Raw genomic sequence first — 18,728 nt, 5'->3', positions numbered from 1 at the left:
CTCACACCTATTTTAACCTTTTACTCTTCTAATAATACTCAATTGGTGTGTGAGGATCAAAAAAGTGTGTGTGAGAATCATCCCCCTATTTATATATGTATATTTTCGCAAAAAAATAAAAAATAAATAAAGATTAAAAAATAAATTAATAAATTATTGCACTTTCCAGTGATGCTCTACACTTCATACGTGAGTAATTTCTTTGCTTAAAGTCGATCTACGTATTTAGAAAGTTTTCTATAAAGGAAGAAAAATAAAAACCAAGTCTGACAAATCAAACTCGTTACACCGATCATTCTATTGTCGTGTACATCCAAGCTGGGCAATAAAATAAATTACAATAAAAGTTGTTATATCAAGAAAAATACAAAATATTGAAATAGTGGACAACAATTGCAATAAAAGGTGTCTTGGCCTTTTGTTGCAAAGTACACTTTGTTTGTTTGCATTAACAAATAACATAAACATAAATTCAATCATTGCCTTCTTATCTTGATGTGTTATATTCAAGAAACTAATGGACACAGTTGTTAGTTATATCACAGCAGAATGAGCATATGATGTGCGGTTGGTTGATGTCAAAGTGGTCACGGGCATAAATAATACTCCCTCCGTCTCCATTTAATAATCTCCGGACAAAAACGACGCAGTTTTAAAAAAATCCCAGTAACTTTATTCTTCACCAATAAATATCTTCTCCCTACAATAAACTCCCTGATTGGTTTAAATTGGGCATCTCAAATTGAAAATGTGGCCTATTAAATTGAGACGGAAGGAGTAATTGATATTTCTAAAAAGGTTGATCACTAGCAATCTGATAAATAATAGACCGCCTCACCACCGAAACTTGACTTGAGTGAAATGAGGATCTACCTTGGGGTACTGCCAACCCAGATTTTATTCTCACTCTAAGCATGAAGTTTCCAACAATTGATGGTACTACCAACATCAACCCAGATTTTATTCTCACCCTTCGATGGTACTGCCAACATCGTCGCAAATTGGGTTTCCTCCTAACGCGTTTGTGAGTGACAAATGAAAGTATTCAATGTCGATATCGCCGTTAAAATAAAATAAAAAAAAATAGACCGTCTCAATTCGAAAACAGTCACAACCCATTTGAATTGTATACATCTAAGTAAAATTAATCGACATCTCCATATAGTCTAAACAAAAAACTGTATTCATTTAACCCCTTTAACGCCCCATAAAGCTTTATGAGAGCGGTTTTTAAGTGAAGCCCCTGTAAAACCCTGTGACGGATGGTGTGACTGTACCATAGTGAGAATGCATGTTATATGAAGAAGGAATTGTAAACTTTAATAATGATAATCGGATATCGCATTACATTTGGGCCTTGGTCATCAAACATGAATCAACTGAGTTTGGGCCTTGGTCATCAAACATGAATCAACTGAGTTGTAAACTAGATAATTAGATAAAGGGTTACAAGTTAAGTTACATCTGCTGCATATGTTCATCTGTAGTCTATAACTTGATGTACCACTATATACACGTGTTACCACTCTTTCATTTTCCGTAGGCAGGAGAAAAAACTCTAAAAAGAAGTATCTTTAATCATTCGTGTAACGTAAGTTAATAAGTAGGTGACGCAGCAGACTTATTATCTTCTTTCCTCTCAACCAGGACTCGTCTAGAAGGCGGCCCAAACATGCTTAATACCACCTGCAAACATATCATTTGCAAGTTATTTGCATTACATAATTGATTTGAAGATGACTAGATTAATCAAAGACTCAATTAGTTTTCATAACGTGTCTGTGATAACTTACTGGTAAGAAAATTAGTCCATGCAAGAAACCGAGAAGAACCAAGGCCAGGTACATTTGGAAGTAATAAACCTGCATGCAGTTGATCGAACAAATTAAGAAATAGATAAAGAAGCTAATATTTTTTTATTCGGCCCCATTTATAACAAACGCATTAGTTCATCATAAGTAAATGGGTCAAAATTTTGACCTCTACACGTAATAATCAAGAGTAGAGTAATACCACAAATATTTCGCTCCTTGAGAAGCAAAGAACAATTACTCCTACTAGCTTTGTAATTGTTATTCCACTGCAAAAAGAAAATGTTAGATTTGTATGGTTTCTTTTGAGGGACATGCAACATACCGCTGTGGTCATGGGTTCAATCCCTGCCCCATGTCCCTTTAAGCATGGATTACGCGATTTTCCCCTCACATGTTGGCCGTGGGACCGGTCGGTGTGGGGCTGTCAAAGGATCGGTTTACCCTTTTTTTTTTCTTTTGAGCCGATGCAATACAATGACCGGTAACATGGATATTATAATATTGTTTTCCTTAGCTTCGTGAATCCAATAAAACAAGAAATGAAGAAAAATATAGGGAAAAATTAAAAACCTGAAAACTGATGCACCCATTGTACCCAAAGCCTCCTTTGTTCGCTGATCTCTGTCTCCACTGCTAACCTGCAAACAAAATGTACATATTAACCTGTATGAACGCGTGGGTGGTTAAGTGCCCTGGGTGATCCCAAACTGATGTAAAAAAAAAGCTGTATTATAAAATACAAGTCAATAATTAAAATGATGTGAGGTAGGAGTATGAAAACTTACCAAGAAAGCATGTGTTATATGTACGCAAAACTCGACAGAAATACCCACTGACATCACAAGGTTAACCACCGACACAGCATTCAGTTGGATGTTCAAAACAGCCATGACTCCCTGCATATAATATAATCCATAATCATCTAAAAATACTATAAACCTTCAAGGATTGAAAAGAAACAAAACAAGATTGAAATATACCAAGAGATCCACAAGAATCATCACGAGTACAAGTACAATTATACCCGAGCTCCATATGCTGAAACGAAAGAAATAAAGAAATTAGCTTCCTAGTAAGGAAGGAAATCATATTTTAGAGCGAAAGTGATGGTGTATTACAGAATAATAAAAATCATGTGTAATAAAACAGGTGCTGGAATAGAGTGTTAGGTTGTCCTATTTAACAAATTAAGTGTGAATACGATTTTTGGAATAAAAATGATGCCCTGAATAAGTGTCAAAGTAATTTTAAATTGACTTGAATTTTTTTTCGGTTTTGTTAGAGCTAGTATGAAACTGATTATCCAAAATTAATTATTAGATAATCACATATACTTGGTCGATTATGTTATCCTCATTAGAAACATATTATTGCGACTTCGAGTCATGATGACTACATAAGTTCGAAATCACAAATATAAATATTAAAACTAGTTAAGATAGATATAGTAGGCCAATACTAGTGAAGGAGAATGGAACATACCTACATGTAATAACCCAACAGACAACAAAAACAGCACCTGTCAAACGAAATATTGGGAAACTAGTTTATGAGGACTTGAAAAGTAAACAAAACCATTCATTTATTTATTTATATTTATGAAAAGTGAAAATGACTAACCAATAGCTACTGCGAGACTGATTAATGCTGTCTTCCATATGTCAAGATATTGCTCAAAAAACATGTAAAATACAGAATAAGGAAAGACCTCAATCTGCAATATGAGATAACAATTCAAGAAGGTAACAAAGTTAAAAAAAAAAAAAATTTGAAGTGTCAAGATAGACAGATTAGCACGGTTGTGTGATGGAACAAAAAAGTTTTGATTGAAACAGGTTATTCTTTAATATGGGTCGAATAGAGTAAAACTAAACATAGATTTGATTTGATAATGAGGCATTTCCTGCATAACTGTCATATTACCTGCAAGGACTTGGAAACTCTCGAGCTAAATTCTCGTGCAGCTCTCATTGAGTTAACAAAATCGACCTAAAAAAGAAGGAACAAAAACAATTTATGATCATTAAGAAGATGAAATAAAATAATCAGTTCTGGTTTAACCTTGTTTATTGCTACCTGTTTATTCAAGGGTGTGTGATATGTACGAAACGAGGATGCTTGAATAACACCATTCTCAAAGCCTGTAGAGAAACGTAACAGTATGGTCATTCAGACAGATGCAACACAAGTAGAGGACGCAATTTCTAACCGTATATACACACTTTAGCGGAGAAATTTAATGATATTTTAACGGAGGGACGATCTATGCAAAAAAAAGTTCAGGGGACTAGGTGCGCAAATTTGGGTAAAACACAGGGACTAACCGCATAATTTTGTCTTAAATACACAAGTAGAGGAGGCAATTTCTAACCGTATATACACAATTTAGCGGAAAAATTTACTGATTTCTAACAGAGGGACGATCTATGCAAAAAAAAGTTCAGGGGACTACGTGCGTAAATTTGGGTAAACCACAGGGACTAACCGCGTAATTTTGTCTTAAATACACAAGTATAGGAGGCAGTTTCTAACTGTATATACACAATTTAGCGGAGAAATTTAATGATTTTTTAACGGAGGGAAGATCTATGCAAAAAAAAAGTACAGTGGACTAGGTGCGCAAATTTGGGTAAACCATAGGGACTAACCGCGTAATTTTGTCTGAAATACACAAGTAGAGGAGGCACTTTCTAACCGTATATACACAATTTAGCGGAGAAATTTAATGATTTTTAACGGAGGGACGATCTATGCAAAAAAAAGTTCAGGGGACTAGGTGCGCAAATTTGGGTAGACCACAGTTTCTAACCGCGTAATTTTGTCTTAAATTATTTACAAATGGAAATCAGGACAAACGAGCATCTTCAGGTCAGTTCAACTCGACCGGTAGGTTATATATTATTTTTATAAGCGGTATACTAACTTTAATCACAAACTATATAATGAAAATTATACAACCTAACAGGCATGTAGAACCAACAACCAACAGTTATAAAATACTATTAACGTTGTTGGGCATGACTAACCGTTAAGTTCCACACTATTTGTGTAAGCCCCATGGCCACCTTTTGCACAATCAGAAGAAGGCAGAGCAGCAAGGAACCACGGAAGCTTCTCCGTAAATTGCGTTGTGGTCGGACGATCATTTTGAAAATCTGAGTGACGGAAACACTAATGATGTCCAAATTTCAGTAAGCATGATATTCTCTTCAATTTTAAACATAATGAATAATACAAATCTGTGTAGCAAAATTGTAGTAGTTACCGTTGTGCAGTCCTTGCAAAATCCATTTACGCTACAGGTACCATCACTCGAAGTACAACAAGGAGGCTGAAAGATACAAAATATATATCACCTTATAATTCCACTTGATATACATATTTTAAACGGAGCAATGTTTCAAGAAATTTATGATTAACCTGATCATCAGGAGGACAAAAGGATCCATTAGTAAACTTTCTACAGCACCCAAAAGCTTCGGGAGATACCCAAACGAGAAAATCATCAAGCCACGAAGCGGCCGGTTTAGCAATGTAGCTTGATTTGGGTTCCAAAGATGCTTTTGATATCTGCACATAAATTATATCAACTTTCTCCATATGAATAACATTATTACATCACCAAAACTTACATAATGGATAATCTAAATCATGTTATATTGAATAAATACGGAAATATAATAAAATAAACCTTAGATAAATCAAACTCATACCTCATTTAAAAGGGAGTTTGAATCACAGTGGTTGATGGAACACAGTTGATTTGTCTGTCTCGAATCTGAACTGTGGAAACGGTAAAATTTTATGTGAACAAATAATTGAGTTAGAAGTATGCATTAAGATAAATAAACGCAAACTAGTTTACCTGTAATTATAGTTTTTGACAACAAAATATAGAGGTGGACCAATTCTGAGATACTCCGATACATTATTGAAATAACCCTGCATGAGAAACGACAGTTAAAGAACTTAAAAATGATTAAATGCTCAAGCATTAAAAGTATCCAAAGCTTATATACCTGAAGATATGAGTCTCGAGGCAAAACTATTTTTTGTTCTAAACCAGGTTGAATCCTCGTACATAATGCCTTGTAAATATTCAAGATTCAAGAAAAGATATTTGAGGAGATGAAAACTTTTATATTAGATAAACGATAAAATGCTTAATACTACTTTAATCAAATAACTTACAATGCTGGCCAATGATAATGCAGCAAACACAACAATAACTACCAATTTAACCAACCATATACCGAGTACTGGTGCATGAACCTCCTGAAAATTGCATAATAAATCTCAAATATTATACGACCACATAAAGAAGTAACATTTTCACCAATGATTTCTTAACTATGTTCTTACCTTCATATATCGAGTAAGTAATCCAGATTTCCTTTGATCATTACCTACAATAGCAAACTTTCAGATACGTCAAACGTTGTACAAAACAAAAAGTACAAAGATACTTGTTTCACAAACCTTGATCGGCATCAACATGGGAGCTCGGAAGTCTAATACATGGAAAGCAATCAATCCTTTGGTCCTCGGCTCTCAAAAAATCAAAAACAATTAAAGCCACAAAAGCAGTAACTTGCAGAAGGAAGTCCAATAGTATAGCCAGTGCTGAAATAAAACATAAATACTGCCTAAATTTCTATACTTCATTATATAAAGTATTATATTTCACAATTATCTAAAATTTATCGATGTCTGACCTGCAAACATAGAAAATACTCGGCATGCGGGCATTGGAATAAAGCTTCCAACAGCAAATGCTAGAAACTCAGATAGACTGGCTAGAGTTATCGATGGTCCAACTTCTGCAAGTGCGTTACTAATTCGGTCTTCTAAAGGCAACTGCGCTTGCTGCCTTTTAACTGCATGTACCAAAATACACATGTTGTCTACCCCCACCTGTCAAAATCGATAATTGACATCTATCATCAAATTATCATAGTTCTTCAAAAAAAGATTGGTTATGTTGGTCTTCCTATATAAACACTTATTATTGACTGTTGTATTCACTTAATAAAATAATGTATATGAAACATTTCCAGGTCAAACCCGCCCATATTGCCACCTGTATTATATAGAATACAGAACAAGCTGAAACTTACAGCCAAAACAAGAAAAGGGATGACTTCCATGATGATGAGTGTAGATTTTACTCCAATTGCACTGAAAAAACCAACTGACGAAATAACAGAGAGCATGACAAGTAGTACACCAGAAAGCCCCAGCAATACCTGTAATAGAATAAGAATTATAAGTAAACATGTAATCAGTAAATATTATAATGTTTATAATTAAGAGGCCTGCTAAAATATTGATTACCTTGGAAGATATATAAAAAGAAGTGAAGCGAGGAGTGTCACCCAATGCCAGTGATATGTAAGCAAACATCACCAGGTAACTTATCTGAAAATAATTACACGGAGTAATTTCAAGAACAAATTAGTAATTTAATAATAAATCAATGGTCTTAAGCCTCGAGTCTTAACTAACAAAAACATAAACATGTTCTCACCAAAATTGTTATAACATCTGCACTACTTTCCCTTTTCAATTCTTCTTCGATAGAACTTTCAGAGGAATAGGATAATGTCAGATTCTTGGATTCCACCATTTGTAAGAGCTCGTCCTGATACATTAGTTTCAAACATGTCAAATTGTTTTTCCTATAAAAAATAAACTTGTAGGTAATTAACATGAGGTTTTGAAAATTCAAACCTCAACTAACTTAATGAAGGCCTTCTCCCAGGCAACTGCCCTTTTGGTTTCATTGCTTTCCTTATTGATCACATTGTTCACGGGGTAAGTTATAAGAAATGCAGAGGCCTGTCTTTTAATCATCATTATAGGGTCACTACAAAACATATTAACATTTACATTTGAAATTAAAAAATATATATATCAAAAAATTACCTCTGAGTAATTGTTTCCAGAGAAACCTCCTAATGCTGTGCTTGGTTCTAGTGGGCCTTTGAATGCACTCATACAATTCGTATCAGAAGAGTAGTGCTACGGAAATAAGTATCGTCAGAGATTAGTAAATACGAAAAGAAGTGCGAAAAGAACTATTCATTAAATCTGGTAAAAAATAACATTTGTGACTACAAATAAAAACATCTTTTTAACCATTTAAACTTTGACCATGAAGATATCACAAGTATCCATACCTGAAAGCAGTATTCAGCATGGTCAACACCCCCTAAGTCATCATAATTTTTAGGGTCCATTTTGTAATACTACAACATAAAAAGTAAAAAAGAAACCGTAAACATATGGCAAACAAGATACAATCAACTACTAATCAACCAAACAAGCAAATAGTAAATAATCGGGCAATCAATAATAAGAGTTACCTGGAGAACACTTTGTGTGGCACAAACCTCGTCGAGAGGTTTCAAGCAAATGTCTGTCAAAGAAACCATCGACCCAGAATAATTCGCTCGAATTCCGTCTACCTATTGAAGCAATACAGCTTATAAATTATGCAACTAAAGGCTCGTATTACCAAAATAAAGTACTACCTTCTCTTGAATTGCAAAAAGCAACTTGATATTTTCCTCGGTGACAATAGATGGTGGTTTCTCATGCGCAGCATGAGGTTTTGTTGCCAATATGAGCTGTAAATTATTATCGACTGTTGTTAGTAACAATGTTTAACAATACAACAAGCCGTAAACGGTTTGAATACGAAATTATCAAACTTTGCATCATGCATAATATGCATGTAGATACCTCCTCACCTGCTCGATTCTATAGAAAGGTGCCAGGTGGCTATCAAAATATTGTTTCTCTGCTGCAGCTCTACTTCCATGGCCCACCCAAAGCTACAATAACACAAGTTCAAAAATGAATTTGTAGAACTATGTCTGCAAAAATGAATATGAAAAAAATAATAATAATAATGCTAATACCTTCTCGGGCCTTGTCTCTACTTTAAACCGGATTAAGCCTAAACTAAGAATCAAAGTGAAAGCCAGTGAAGAGAACAAGACAAGAACCGGATTTCTAGCGACCCATGTTCCGTATAACCTGAAATTTAACGTCACGGTCAAAATGTGAGGTTCTAAATAATGTGTAGCTAATTAGCATTTAATTTAATTTAATGAGCTTTGACCCGAATTTCTTCGCCATGTATCCTTGAACACGTGAAAGCTGGACCCCACTTGTGATTTGAGGGTTATCCTCCAACATCTAAATCGAACAAAATCATTGTGAATGGAAAATTTATAAGCAAGTTATTATAATATAAAATGAATTAATTAATTATTATATAATAATGTGTACCTGCATGGGAATATTTTCATTTTTCCTATCATGGACTTGGTGTACTAGACGACCTTTAGTCACGCTCATCGATGATTTAGTTCTCAAGTCTGGGTTATGTGCTCGTCTTTTGTGGAATAGTCCCCACCCAAGAAACGCGGAGGCCAATAAAATATATATGATTGCAAGTGAAACTTCAATGCATTTTGCCTGCGAGGATTTAAAACTGAACCATTAAACAAATAGCAGAAGGATTGTGCCCTTCATGATATCTTAGTTTGAACATCAGAGAGTTAAATTACTTCTGTTTTCACGTTGATGTGGCAATGTCGACCCATTTCGTTACAACTAGGTAGTTTTGGCTTATGCTTTATCACTAGTAGTGGGTTATACTTTGATTATTATTATGAGTATTATTATTATTATTATTATTAAATTATTATTATTATTATTAATATAGTCTAAAAGGAAACATGTGAGGTGAATCATAGGATTGAGATGAAACTGTGATTTTTTAAACATATAACCTCTTTATTTATTTATATTGTTATTGTTATAAACTGATGCATAATACGTACCTCTTATATCTCTAACTTATCTCTCTAAATTATCTCTCTTCACATCATTGGTCCACATAAATTTGTCTTCTTCGAGAAAAAATGCGACCCTAGCATTTTCCTTATGAAACCCGCCCAATCCACATTTTGCCATGTCTAACGTTTTGTGAATAAGAACATTATTTAAACAAAGCGCAAATTTATATTTAACTATTGACTAATAATTGGTGTTAAACACACCTTAAGAGAGCCAATCCTCACTGAGCAAGAGCCTGTTTTGTGAGTTGTGGGAGGTGCAGAACTGGAACAAACAGAAGCAGAAGGACAATCACCACAAGAACAGCCTAGTGACGTGTCACCACATGAATACGTAGTGACATTCATAGGCTTCATTCCTATTGACACATCAGCATCTGACCGAAAGTTTATTGCATAAGGTGAACCTGGTAACTGAAGGCCTGCTTTTCGACCAATGAAAGCGAACCACTCTGCCAAAAAAAACAATCATATGCTTTGTGCAAAATGTCGCATGCATCCGTGCATAGGAGGAGAAAACGATAGATGATTTACCTCTGAAATTTTTAGCACCGTTACCAACAAAGTCGATAGCCCGAGAATTTAGAGAACCAAACTTTACGTCCTTACAAGATTCGAATAAACCGTTTCCAAAAGTGTCGGTTATAAAGTAATCGATCCCACCCACAGTCGAATTACTCTTTATCTGAAAGAAATTATATTATATGGAGAATCAGTGGACACGTTGTAATAAGAGTTAAGAGCTACAAAATAGCTGTGCGGTTATTTGTTGACTACAACGTGGGTCCCGAATATAAAGTTTTGACCTTGGAAATAGAAGTCACATTAATAAATTGGCTCTGATGCGGAGAGCACGAAAGCTCGCAAAAGAGATTTAAAAAGTTCCTTAAGCATGCTGGACATCCAACTAAAAATGGTATGGCCTGCGAGAATTAAAAACATAACGAATTTAAGAAACATAATCTGTAAAAGGTTTTAGCATAATATGGTTTGTAAGTTAGGTATGAAGCAGAACATTGTACCTGTTGAACTTGTGAACGCAATGTATCGAACTGAGACTCCGTACAGCAAATGTTTCCGGAAATGGTTGGACACAAACTCTGTATCTTAGCTGATAAAAGGTCATCTGGCTGAAAAACAAAAGAAAACGTCAATTAGTTTGTAATGTTGATTACTTCTATTATCATTTCTTATTATTTTGGATCCTATTGTGGGCCACTGGAATAATGTAATTTTGGTTATAAAACTACCTTTACAGATGGAGAACCGAAAGGGCAGTTGACTAGTTTCCCATCACTACGTGCTCCACATATATCATACATTGCACAATAATCTTCACCGTGTTTTTCCCTATATCAGATGCAAATAATTTAGCCTCATCGGTAAATTGTAAAGGCGGCAACCAACAATAAGACATAGTTGCTAACGAAAATACATTAGTTAGGTATTCAAATATGCCAAAAAAATTCAAACTTTCCTACGTACTAGCTAAACTAGTTTTCAATGAAGGATATCTACTAAAACAATCACCTTGATGTTGCATTGGAAGTCAAAAGTATTCGTGTATCAGACCTTGCTGCATAACTTATAGCTATAAACAATAAAACCTGCAACAATATTTCCACCAGTAAAGTTGATTATTCAAACGATTAATATTTTAAGCTTTAGTAACTGAGATTAAATGATCAAATGAAATCAACAAGGTCACTTAGGCACAATTATACCTGGCAATTGAGACCCATACTCTCAAATTTGGGTCAAATGGGTCAAGCTTTCGGGTCAATTGGGTCATTGAAAAATATAGGTCCGACAATGTAAACCAAAACTTTAAAAAAGGTCCAATGAGTTTTTCTCCAACCTATTGAGTCTTACACAAAATATAAAAGAATGGGTCTAATGGGTATCAATACCTATAGTTTGTTAAATAAGTACAGGTCTAATGGGTCTTGTGAATGGGTCAAATGGGCCGAGCATAACAAGTTTCATCCGTCAATCATTTATGAAAGCATTAATCGTTATATCAATTATTATATATATTGATATTAATATTTTCTTATATATAATACATATACATATATACATATACATATTAATAATTAATAATAAACAATAATAACTAACACAATATAATAAATGTAAAAAATTAAATGTAAAAGTATATGACCCGTTTGAACCTATTTGTCCCATTACCCATTTCGACCTGTTACCCAAACCGACCCAACCTGACCCGTTTGGACCCGTTTAAATTTTTCCCAATATGACCTATGACCCATTTCAACCCAAAACCGTTTTGACCCAAACTGACCCAACCGTATAGGCACAATATAATTTCATATATTGTATAATGACATATTGGTGTTCCTTATCCAATCAGTTTACCTATACCAACCTTTTTTCTAGAATTGTAAACTTGGTTAGCTAGTTTATCATTTAATGCTTTTCACTTTCAATGTTCAACCAAGTAGGACCGGGTTACATTATTATTTAGACAGTCTTGTGCAATTGTAATCATAACACAAAACTTTCATTCTAAAAATATAAAACTTATATTTGGATTATAAAAAGGACAATTCTGCAGAGAAGGACTAGTTCAAACTCAAATATAAACAAAAATGGATCTTAACAATAAACAAGTATTTCCTTCTTGCATTAAAGTCATTCTGATAATATTTATGGCATTCCAGACAAATCTACAGAGTATAATTTAAGTATAAAATGGAATGTAGTTCATTATTATTGCAAACATCATATGATATTTTTAGCAATGAGAACATTGACTTCATTTGAAACTTGTAAAATAGTCTACTGTTTTCTACACATGAAATATGAGCAAAAGGTCCATCGTCAGATTTGGATAATTAATAAATAAACGTAATCAACTTCAAGTGAATGAGACAATTAAAATTACATTATGTTGTATTACAAAAGAAAATAAAAAGAGTTGCAGAAGATAAGAATAAATTGGCTGATTTGATATGCACACTTAATAACTTCCCCCAAAAAAATGTACTAACATGATAATCATAATTTATTGTCCTTTTCAGTTTAAACAAATTCCCATAAATCATGTCAATATTGCATCAACCACCTACATAAATTCCTCCAAGTATATAGATAAAAAAAAAACAAAAAGAAAGACATTTACTAACATATACATACATACATTTACTAACATCTAATGTTAAATGGAGTAAATTAAAAGGCAAAAAGGTCATAAATAAAACGTAAAAACAAAAATGATAAATTCAGTCACTCCTTTTCCAGAAAAAGAATGACAATAAAATAACCTCATTCTAAACGTATCAATTATTTTATAGCTAATTTAAGAGGGTCTATAACTCTATATGTGAAGTACTTATAGCTTCTTATGTTAAAGTCACTTTTTTAAAAAGTGGATACAGAGTAAGTTTTATCTTATACGAGTATTTTAAAGTAAAAAACTAGATTTTGATTATATTAATTTTTGAAGTAAATTATATGGATAGTCCCTGTATTTTACAACAGATTACAAAAATAGTCCTTATCTCTAAGAAATTATGTTGATCATCCCTTAAAAAGATTTAAGTGCACGCCATTCATCCCTTACTTCAACGTTCGTTAAATATCCGTTAAATCTAACTATTTTCATTACATTAAAGGTTAAAATCAATTTTTACTCATTTATTCTCCACGAAAACATCAACTTCAAACCACTAGTATCCTTTTCTTAGAGTTGAAACTCTACAAAAAGTTAATGACTGATAGCCACGAAGTTGTTATGCTTTCCAAGATAAAATATTATCTTGAGTTTGTTGAACTTTAGATGACAACAACATTTAAATATGAAACCCCTGAATTGCTTTTATATTACGTGGGAACAGTTAATCGCAAAAAAACGCATCATGCCTAGTCAAAAAAGAACATTAAAACCTTCTGATGCTTCTGGCTACCAACGAACGAAAACAGAACCCTTTTTTGTTTTGTTCTTTTTTCAATCACACTAATACGTCCTAACAACTACAATGTCGGCAAATACTACATATGTTGACATACAACAAAATGTTAATAGAAATGATAATCGAGTGAACAATGCAACAAAAAGTGTAATTCATAGGACTTCATATGTTAGAAAAGGGTATTAATGAATTGGAGTTGGTGTTAGTGGAAATTAAAGGAGTAAAAATTGATTTTAACCTTTCATGTAATGGAAAATAGCTAGATAGTTAGATTTAATATATATATTAACGAACGTTAAAGGCAGGGATGAACGACGTGCACTTCTATCTTTTTCAGAGATGATCAACATAATTTATTTCTAAGAGATAAGGACCATTTGTGTAATTTGATGTAAAGCACAGAAACTATCCATATAATTTACTCAAGTTATTAATTATAGCAAATAGTAATAAACTATAAGAGCGGTAAAAAAAAAGGTAATCAAGAATCACATTTCACAAATACATTACATATTTTTTGAAAAAAAAAAAAAAAAAATTGAGTGCCTCAAAATTATTATTCTTAATTTTTTTTTTTTTTTTTTTATCAAAACTTACTTGAAAAAAAAAATACAAACAAACAGGCAAATGGCTATGACAACGACCCATCATTCATAACTCACCAAGAAATTCATACTTATAAAAACATAAAATTTATTATGCTATTAGTGGATGAACTGAAATAAGAGACAACCATGCATTGATATTGACAAATGAATGAATAAAAATCAAAATAAAGAAGACACTCGCACATGCACATACTTACATTAAATTTCTAAATATATGTATATATATACATATAAAGAGCAGTAAAAAAAACACAATTTTTCCAAATCACATCAGATAAACACTTAAAATTCACAGTTGATCGTTACAATTTAATTTAATGTTTGAGATATTAATTTTGTTTTTAAAAATAAAGAACTCTGTACATATACAAATACATATAAATATAAAATATAAGAAAAAGAAATACATGCCTGAATAGAAGCAACTGTAGTGTAAAGCCGGAAAGATAGCGTCATGATTACGCAGCTACTAACTCCGCCGTATTAAACCGCCGTGAACAGGCGGTAAAGATTTCCGGTGACCGGAGAGTCGAGGGTTTGGGAGGGAGAGACAAAGACAGAGAATGAATGACCGAATTCAAAGGATATTTTATAGCACTGCATTTAAGTAAGTAGTTGCTGACTTAAGTTGAATTTTAAGGGTATTCTTGTCAATTTGAAAGAAAATGATCATTAATGGGATTGCGAAGTTACATAATTGCCCTTGACTTTCGGATAATTCGCCCGTTGTACAAACATAGTAATATTTATATTTATTAATTACGTAATTTCTTGAGAATATTTTAGAAATGGAAAGAAATACTGTATCTTTTAAGTTTTACCTTATCAAAACGATGTTTTTTTTCAAGTAAATTTATAATTTAGCTTAATATCAGTACGTACTATGTTAACAACAGTTGCAAACAGTAAGTTGTGGGCCTTCCATTGGGATATATTATACTGTAAATGTGAATGTATACAGCTTAACTGTATTGTTTAATATCATTTTCTGTAATAATGAATGATGGTAGAACGTATTTTTCAAGTGAATAAATTAAGCGTGGTTATTGATTAGCTACTAGTTGGGGTAGGTTAGACAAGGGTTTAACGGTAATATCATGGTACTTCTTTTATGTATGATAGTTGTGATGTTATTATTATTACATTAGATTTTAGATTTTAGATTTTAGATGAACAGGTTTATGGTAATATTATATATAGTTCATATTCTTTTTTTTACAGCGATTTAGATCATACGAGGGGAACTAAACCACATGTTGCGATTATCTCCCGTTTCGACTATGCCGATGCAACGATAATAACCTCGCCTCCATCGCTGCCCGGAAGGAAAACTTGAAACCGATCCAAGGGCACGACTAAGTAAAACTCCCTCCCCTTTACCCCCCAAACGATATGGGAAAGGTGCCATGAGTGGATACTTCATGGCAGGGATGAAATTGTGTTTTTAATATGTAGCCAACGGGGGTCAAACTCCTGACCTCACCTGCTCCCAACTACTGCTTAGGAACCCGACTCAATCCAAGGGCATAAGCGGTAAAACCCCCTCCCCACTGCCCTGTAACATGATGTGCGGAAGGCACCATTTGGTGAAATTCAAGGGTAAAGGGGCAATCTTGTATGTAATGCTGCACCACACGGGAGTCGAATTCATGACATCTCGCTAAGAGAGACAGACCACTACCATATGTGACAACCCGGAAATTTTTGATCAAATTTAAACTTTATCTTTAAATGATTTAATGTTTTCGACACGATAAGCAAAGTCTGTAATGTTGAGTCTCGAAAGTTTTGGAACTATATTCATGTAATCAATTATTCTTTGACTGTTCTCGACGATTCACGAACAATATATATATATATATATATATGATTTCAAGTTATTTAGTAAACGATAGTAACATTCGTTATTAATTCAATTGATATTTAGATAAGTTAATTAAAACGTTTAAGATGAACAAGTAAAACACTAATTTGCTACAGTATTTTCGAATTGCTACAGTACCCGAAAAGCTACAGTGTTTTCGAAAACCACTATTTGCTACAGTAAAACACTATTTCAAAATGAATATATATATATATATATATTTTACAAGGTGATAAAATAAAATATTAACTTAATCTTAAAACGATTTGATTTAAAATAATATTATTAAATATATATTAATAAATAACGAGACGTTGATTTATAGAAGCAAATGACCACAACGCTCAAATGTAAAGATTATACTTTGGGTAATATAGTCTATCGATGATTAAGTCTAATTATTGATAAAGGTACACGTCGATAACGTAAAGTACAAGTTTTCTAAGCGTACGAAAAAGCATTCGAGAAATCGGAACTGAGACATTAGTCGAGCGTAAACGTACGAGTCATCGGACCAAAAATTACAAGTCAACAGTGTACGTGAATATAATATAATATATAATTAATTAATATAAATTAAATATATTATATATATATATATATTTAATCATGTCACAAGCAAAACGTTAAACGGATGTGAGCTGGATTCAAGCGCCATGCGATCGCATGGCTGAGAAGCCTAAACCCCATGCGATCGCATGGGGAGTAGGTGGGGGAAACATGCTATAAAACGAACGTTTTCTGGCTCACTGATGCACTCTATCTCTCTCGCATATCTATACATATATTATTATTATTATTATTATTATTATTATTATTATTATTATTATTATTATTATTATTATTATTATTATTATTATTATTATTATTAAGATTAATATTAATATCAATCTTATAGTTAGGAGTATTATTATTAATAGTATTATACATAAAATCACTGTTGCAAAACACCCCGTCTCGAGCCGTCTCGACGCCCGTTGCGACGGTTTGGTGACTAGCCCGTCCCGTTTTGAAGAAAACCGTCTAATATGACAGTTGATGTGCGTAGAGGTGTATACGAAATAGTTATATATTTGTTATGAAATACTATTAAATACGATACAATTTTACACAAGTTATTTATTTATTTATAGAGTGGATATACCTAAACCTTGCTACAACACTTATAGGCAGTGTACCTAATCGTACAGTAGTATAGTTTTTAGTAAGTCCGGTTCGTTCCACAGGGAGCTAGCCAAGTTTAACGCTATATTTTTAACAACTATATTTATATAAAATATAAATAATTATATATAGTACTATTATTATAAAAGGAGGTTTTTTTACCGTTTAATGACCGGTTTGTCGATTTTAAAACTTTAATCGCAGTTAAAACCTAATGTAAAATAAAAATAACTTAATTTAAAGCGTAAAGTAAATGACAATAATTAAAGTGCGATAAATTAAAATGCGATAAATAAAATGACAGTAAATAAAAATGCGATGAAATATGAAATAAAGGAATTATGCTTATTTAAACTTCCGTAATCATGATGTTCGACGTATTGATTTTAGTTTATTACCATGAGTTAATTGTCCTTTGTCCTGGATTATTCAATATGTCCATCTGGTTTTTGTCCATAACAGTCCATCAGTCAAAAATATAAAGTGCGAGTGTCCTCGTCAAATTATCCTTATATCCGAAGTCAAATATTCCAACTAATTGGGGACTTAAACTATAATTATACCAATTTTCCTTGTATGTAATTCACCCCTGTTTTAATAAGTCCATTAACTATTAATTCATTCCCGTGTCCGGTTAAATGAACGATTATTAGTACTTATAAATATCCCGCCCATCGTGTCCGATCGAGTGTATGTGGTTATTTATAGGTACGTCCAATTGTAATTTTTATATTAAATTAACGAACTATCATTCAATTAAACAAATATAAAGATCATTAATAGCCCATAGTCTAATTTCCACAAGTGTCGTTCTTTTGTTCAAACCCCAATTATGGTACAAAGCCCAATTACCCCGTCTTTAATATTTTAGCCCAACATCACGATTACTTCAATTTAAATAAGCATAATAATAACTTAGTTACGAGACATTAATTTAAAAAGGAGAACATAACTTACATTGAGTATTTATCGCGTAGCTTTACACAGACAGAACTTCGACTTTAAAACCCGTAAAATAACCTTTTACATTACTCAAACTAATCTAATATAAAACTAAACTAATATATATTATATAATATATATATATATATATATATATATATATATATATATATATATATATATATATATATATATATATATATATATATATATAAGTTTTTTGGAATAACCATTCACCGGTGTTTGCAAAATATTTTTGTGAGTTTTGTGGGTTTCAGTTTTGAAAATTTTAGCTCAAAAACTTGTGGTTTTGTGTCACTCACTTGCTAATCCTTGTATTAGGAAAGCAACACTTCCAGTATACTTGCTCCGTATATTACCTTTAGGTAAAGTACCGTCCGGTTTTAAAGGAAAGCGTTGAACAAGCAACTGTTAAGGCAATGTCCCGTGACATACTTTTGATTATGGTCTATAACGTGTTGGATGCAATTACTATCATTTGTAGGAGCAATAGTAAAGATCACCCTAGAGTT

General features: G+C 32.7%; 1 protein-coding gene across 2 annotated transcripts; it reads right to left on the bottom strand.

The window, feature by feature from the left end:
* Window positions 1-1,311: 1,311 nt before the first annotated feature.
* On the bottom strand, window positions 1,312-14,773 carry LOC139852594 (uncharacterized). Of its 2 annotated transcripts, XM_071841900.1 has the most exons (39): window positions 14,637-14,773; window positions 11,213-11,289; window positions 10,933-11,032; window positions 10,705-10,812; window positions 10,489-10,605; window positions 10,217-10,367; window positions 9,887-10,134; window positions 9,111-9,299; window positions 8,941-9,017; window positions 8,738-8,855; window positions 8,567-8,650; window positions 8,348-8,443; window positions 8,180-8,281; window positions 7,994-8,062; window positions 7,740-7,835; window positions 7,545-7,652; window positions 7,342-7,455; window positions 7,149-7,232; window positions 6,932-7,060; window positions 6,530-6,728; window positions 6,294-6,437; window positions 6,177-6,220; window positions 6,006-6,089; window positions 5,834-5,902; window positions 5,680-5,756; window positions 5,528-5,597; window positions 5,235-5,384; window positions 5,080-5,145; window positions 4,841-4,985; window positions 3,891-3,955; window positions 3,738-3,803; window positions 3,435-3,528; window positions 3,297-3,333; window positions 2,795-2,852; window positions 2,600-2,710; window positions 2,385-2,452; window positions 2,014-2,080; window positions 1,794-1,862; window positions 1,312-1,686 (listed from the first exon to the last, which is right to left on the bottom strand). In XM_071841900.1, the coding sequence occupies exons 1-39, from the start codon at window positions 14,679-14,681 to the stop codon at window positions 1,597-1,599; spliced, it is 3,885 nt and encodes a 1,294-aa protein (XP_071698001.1). In that variant the 5' UTR covers window positions 14,682-14,773; the 3' UTR covers window positions 1,312-1,596. The 2 variants fall into 2 exon arrangements, 1 of the variants encoding a protein (XP_071698001.1); XR_011761127.1 differs by lacking the exons at window positions 1,312-1,686; window positions 1,794-1,862; window positions 2,014-2,080; ... (2 more) ...; window positions 2,795-2,852; window positions 3,297-3,333 and having other exon boundaries at window positions 3,458-3,528; window positions 4,841-4,969.
* Between the last annotated feature and the right edge of the window lie 3,955 nt (window positions 14,774-18,728).

Source organism: Rutidosis leptorrhynchoides, chromosome 6 (assembly GCF_046630445.1).
Source record: "Rutidosis leptorrhynchoides isolate AG116_Rl617_1_P2 chromosome 6, CSIRO_AGI_Rlap_v1, whole genome shotgun sequence".
Classification (NCBI taxonomy): Eukaryota; Viridiplantae; Streptophyta; class Magnoliopsida; order Asterales; family Asteraceae; genus Rutidosis; species Rutidosis leptorrhynchoides.
Note: the sequence above shows the minus strand (reverse complement) of the source record. Positions and strands in the feature narration are given on the sequence as shown.

Coding starts and splice junctions, on each gene's coding strand:
- LOC139852594 (XM_071841900.1), bottom strand. CDS start 14,681: ATGACGCTATCTTTCCGGCTTTACACTACAGTTGCTTCTATTCAG. Junction 5,757..5,833: donor CTCGAGACTCATATCTTCAG/GTATATAAGCTT, acceptor TTTCTCATGCAG/GGTTATTTCAATAATGTATC. Junction 1,863..2,013: donor CAAGGAGCGAAATATTTGTG/GTATTACTCTAC, acceptor AACTGCATGCAG/GTTTATTACTTCCAAATGTA.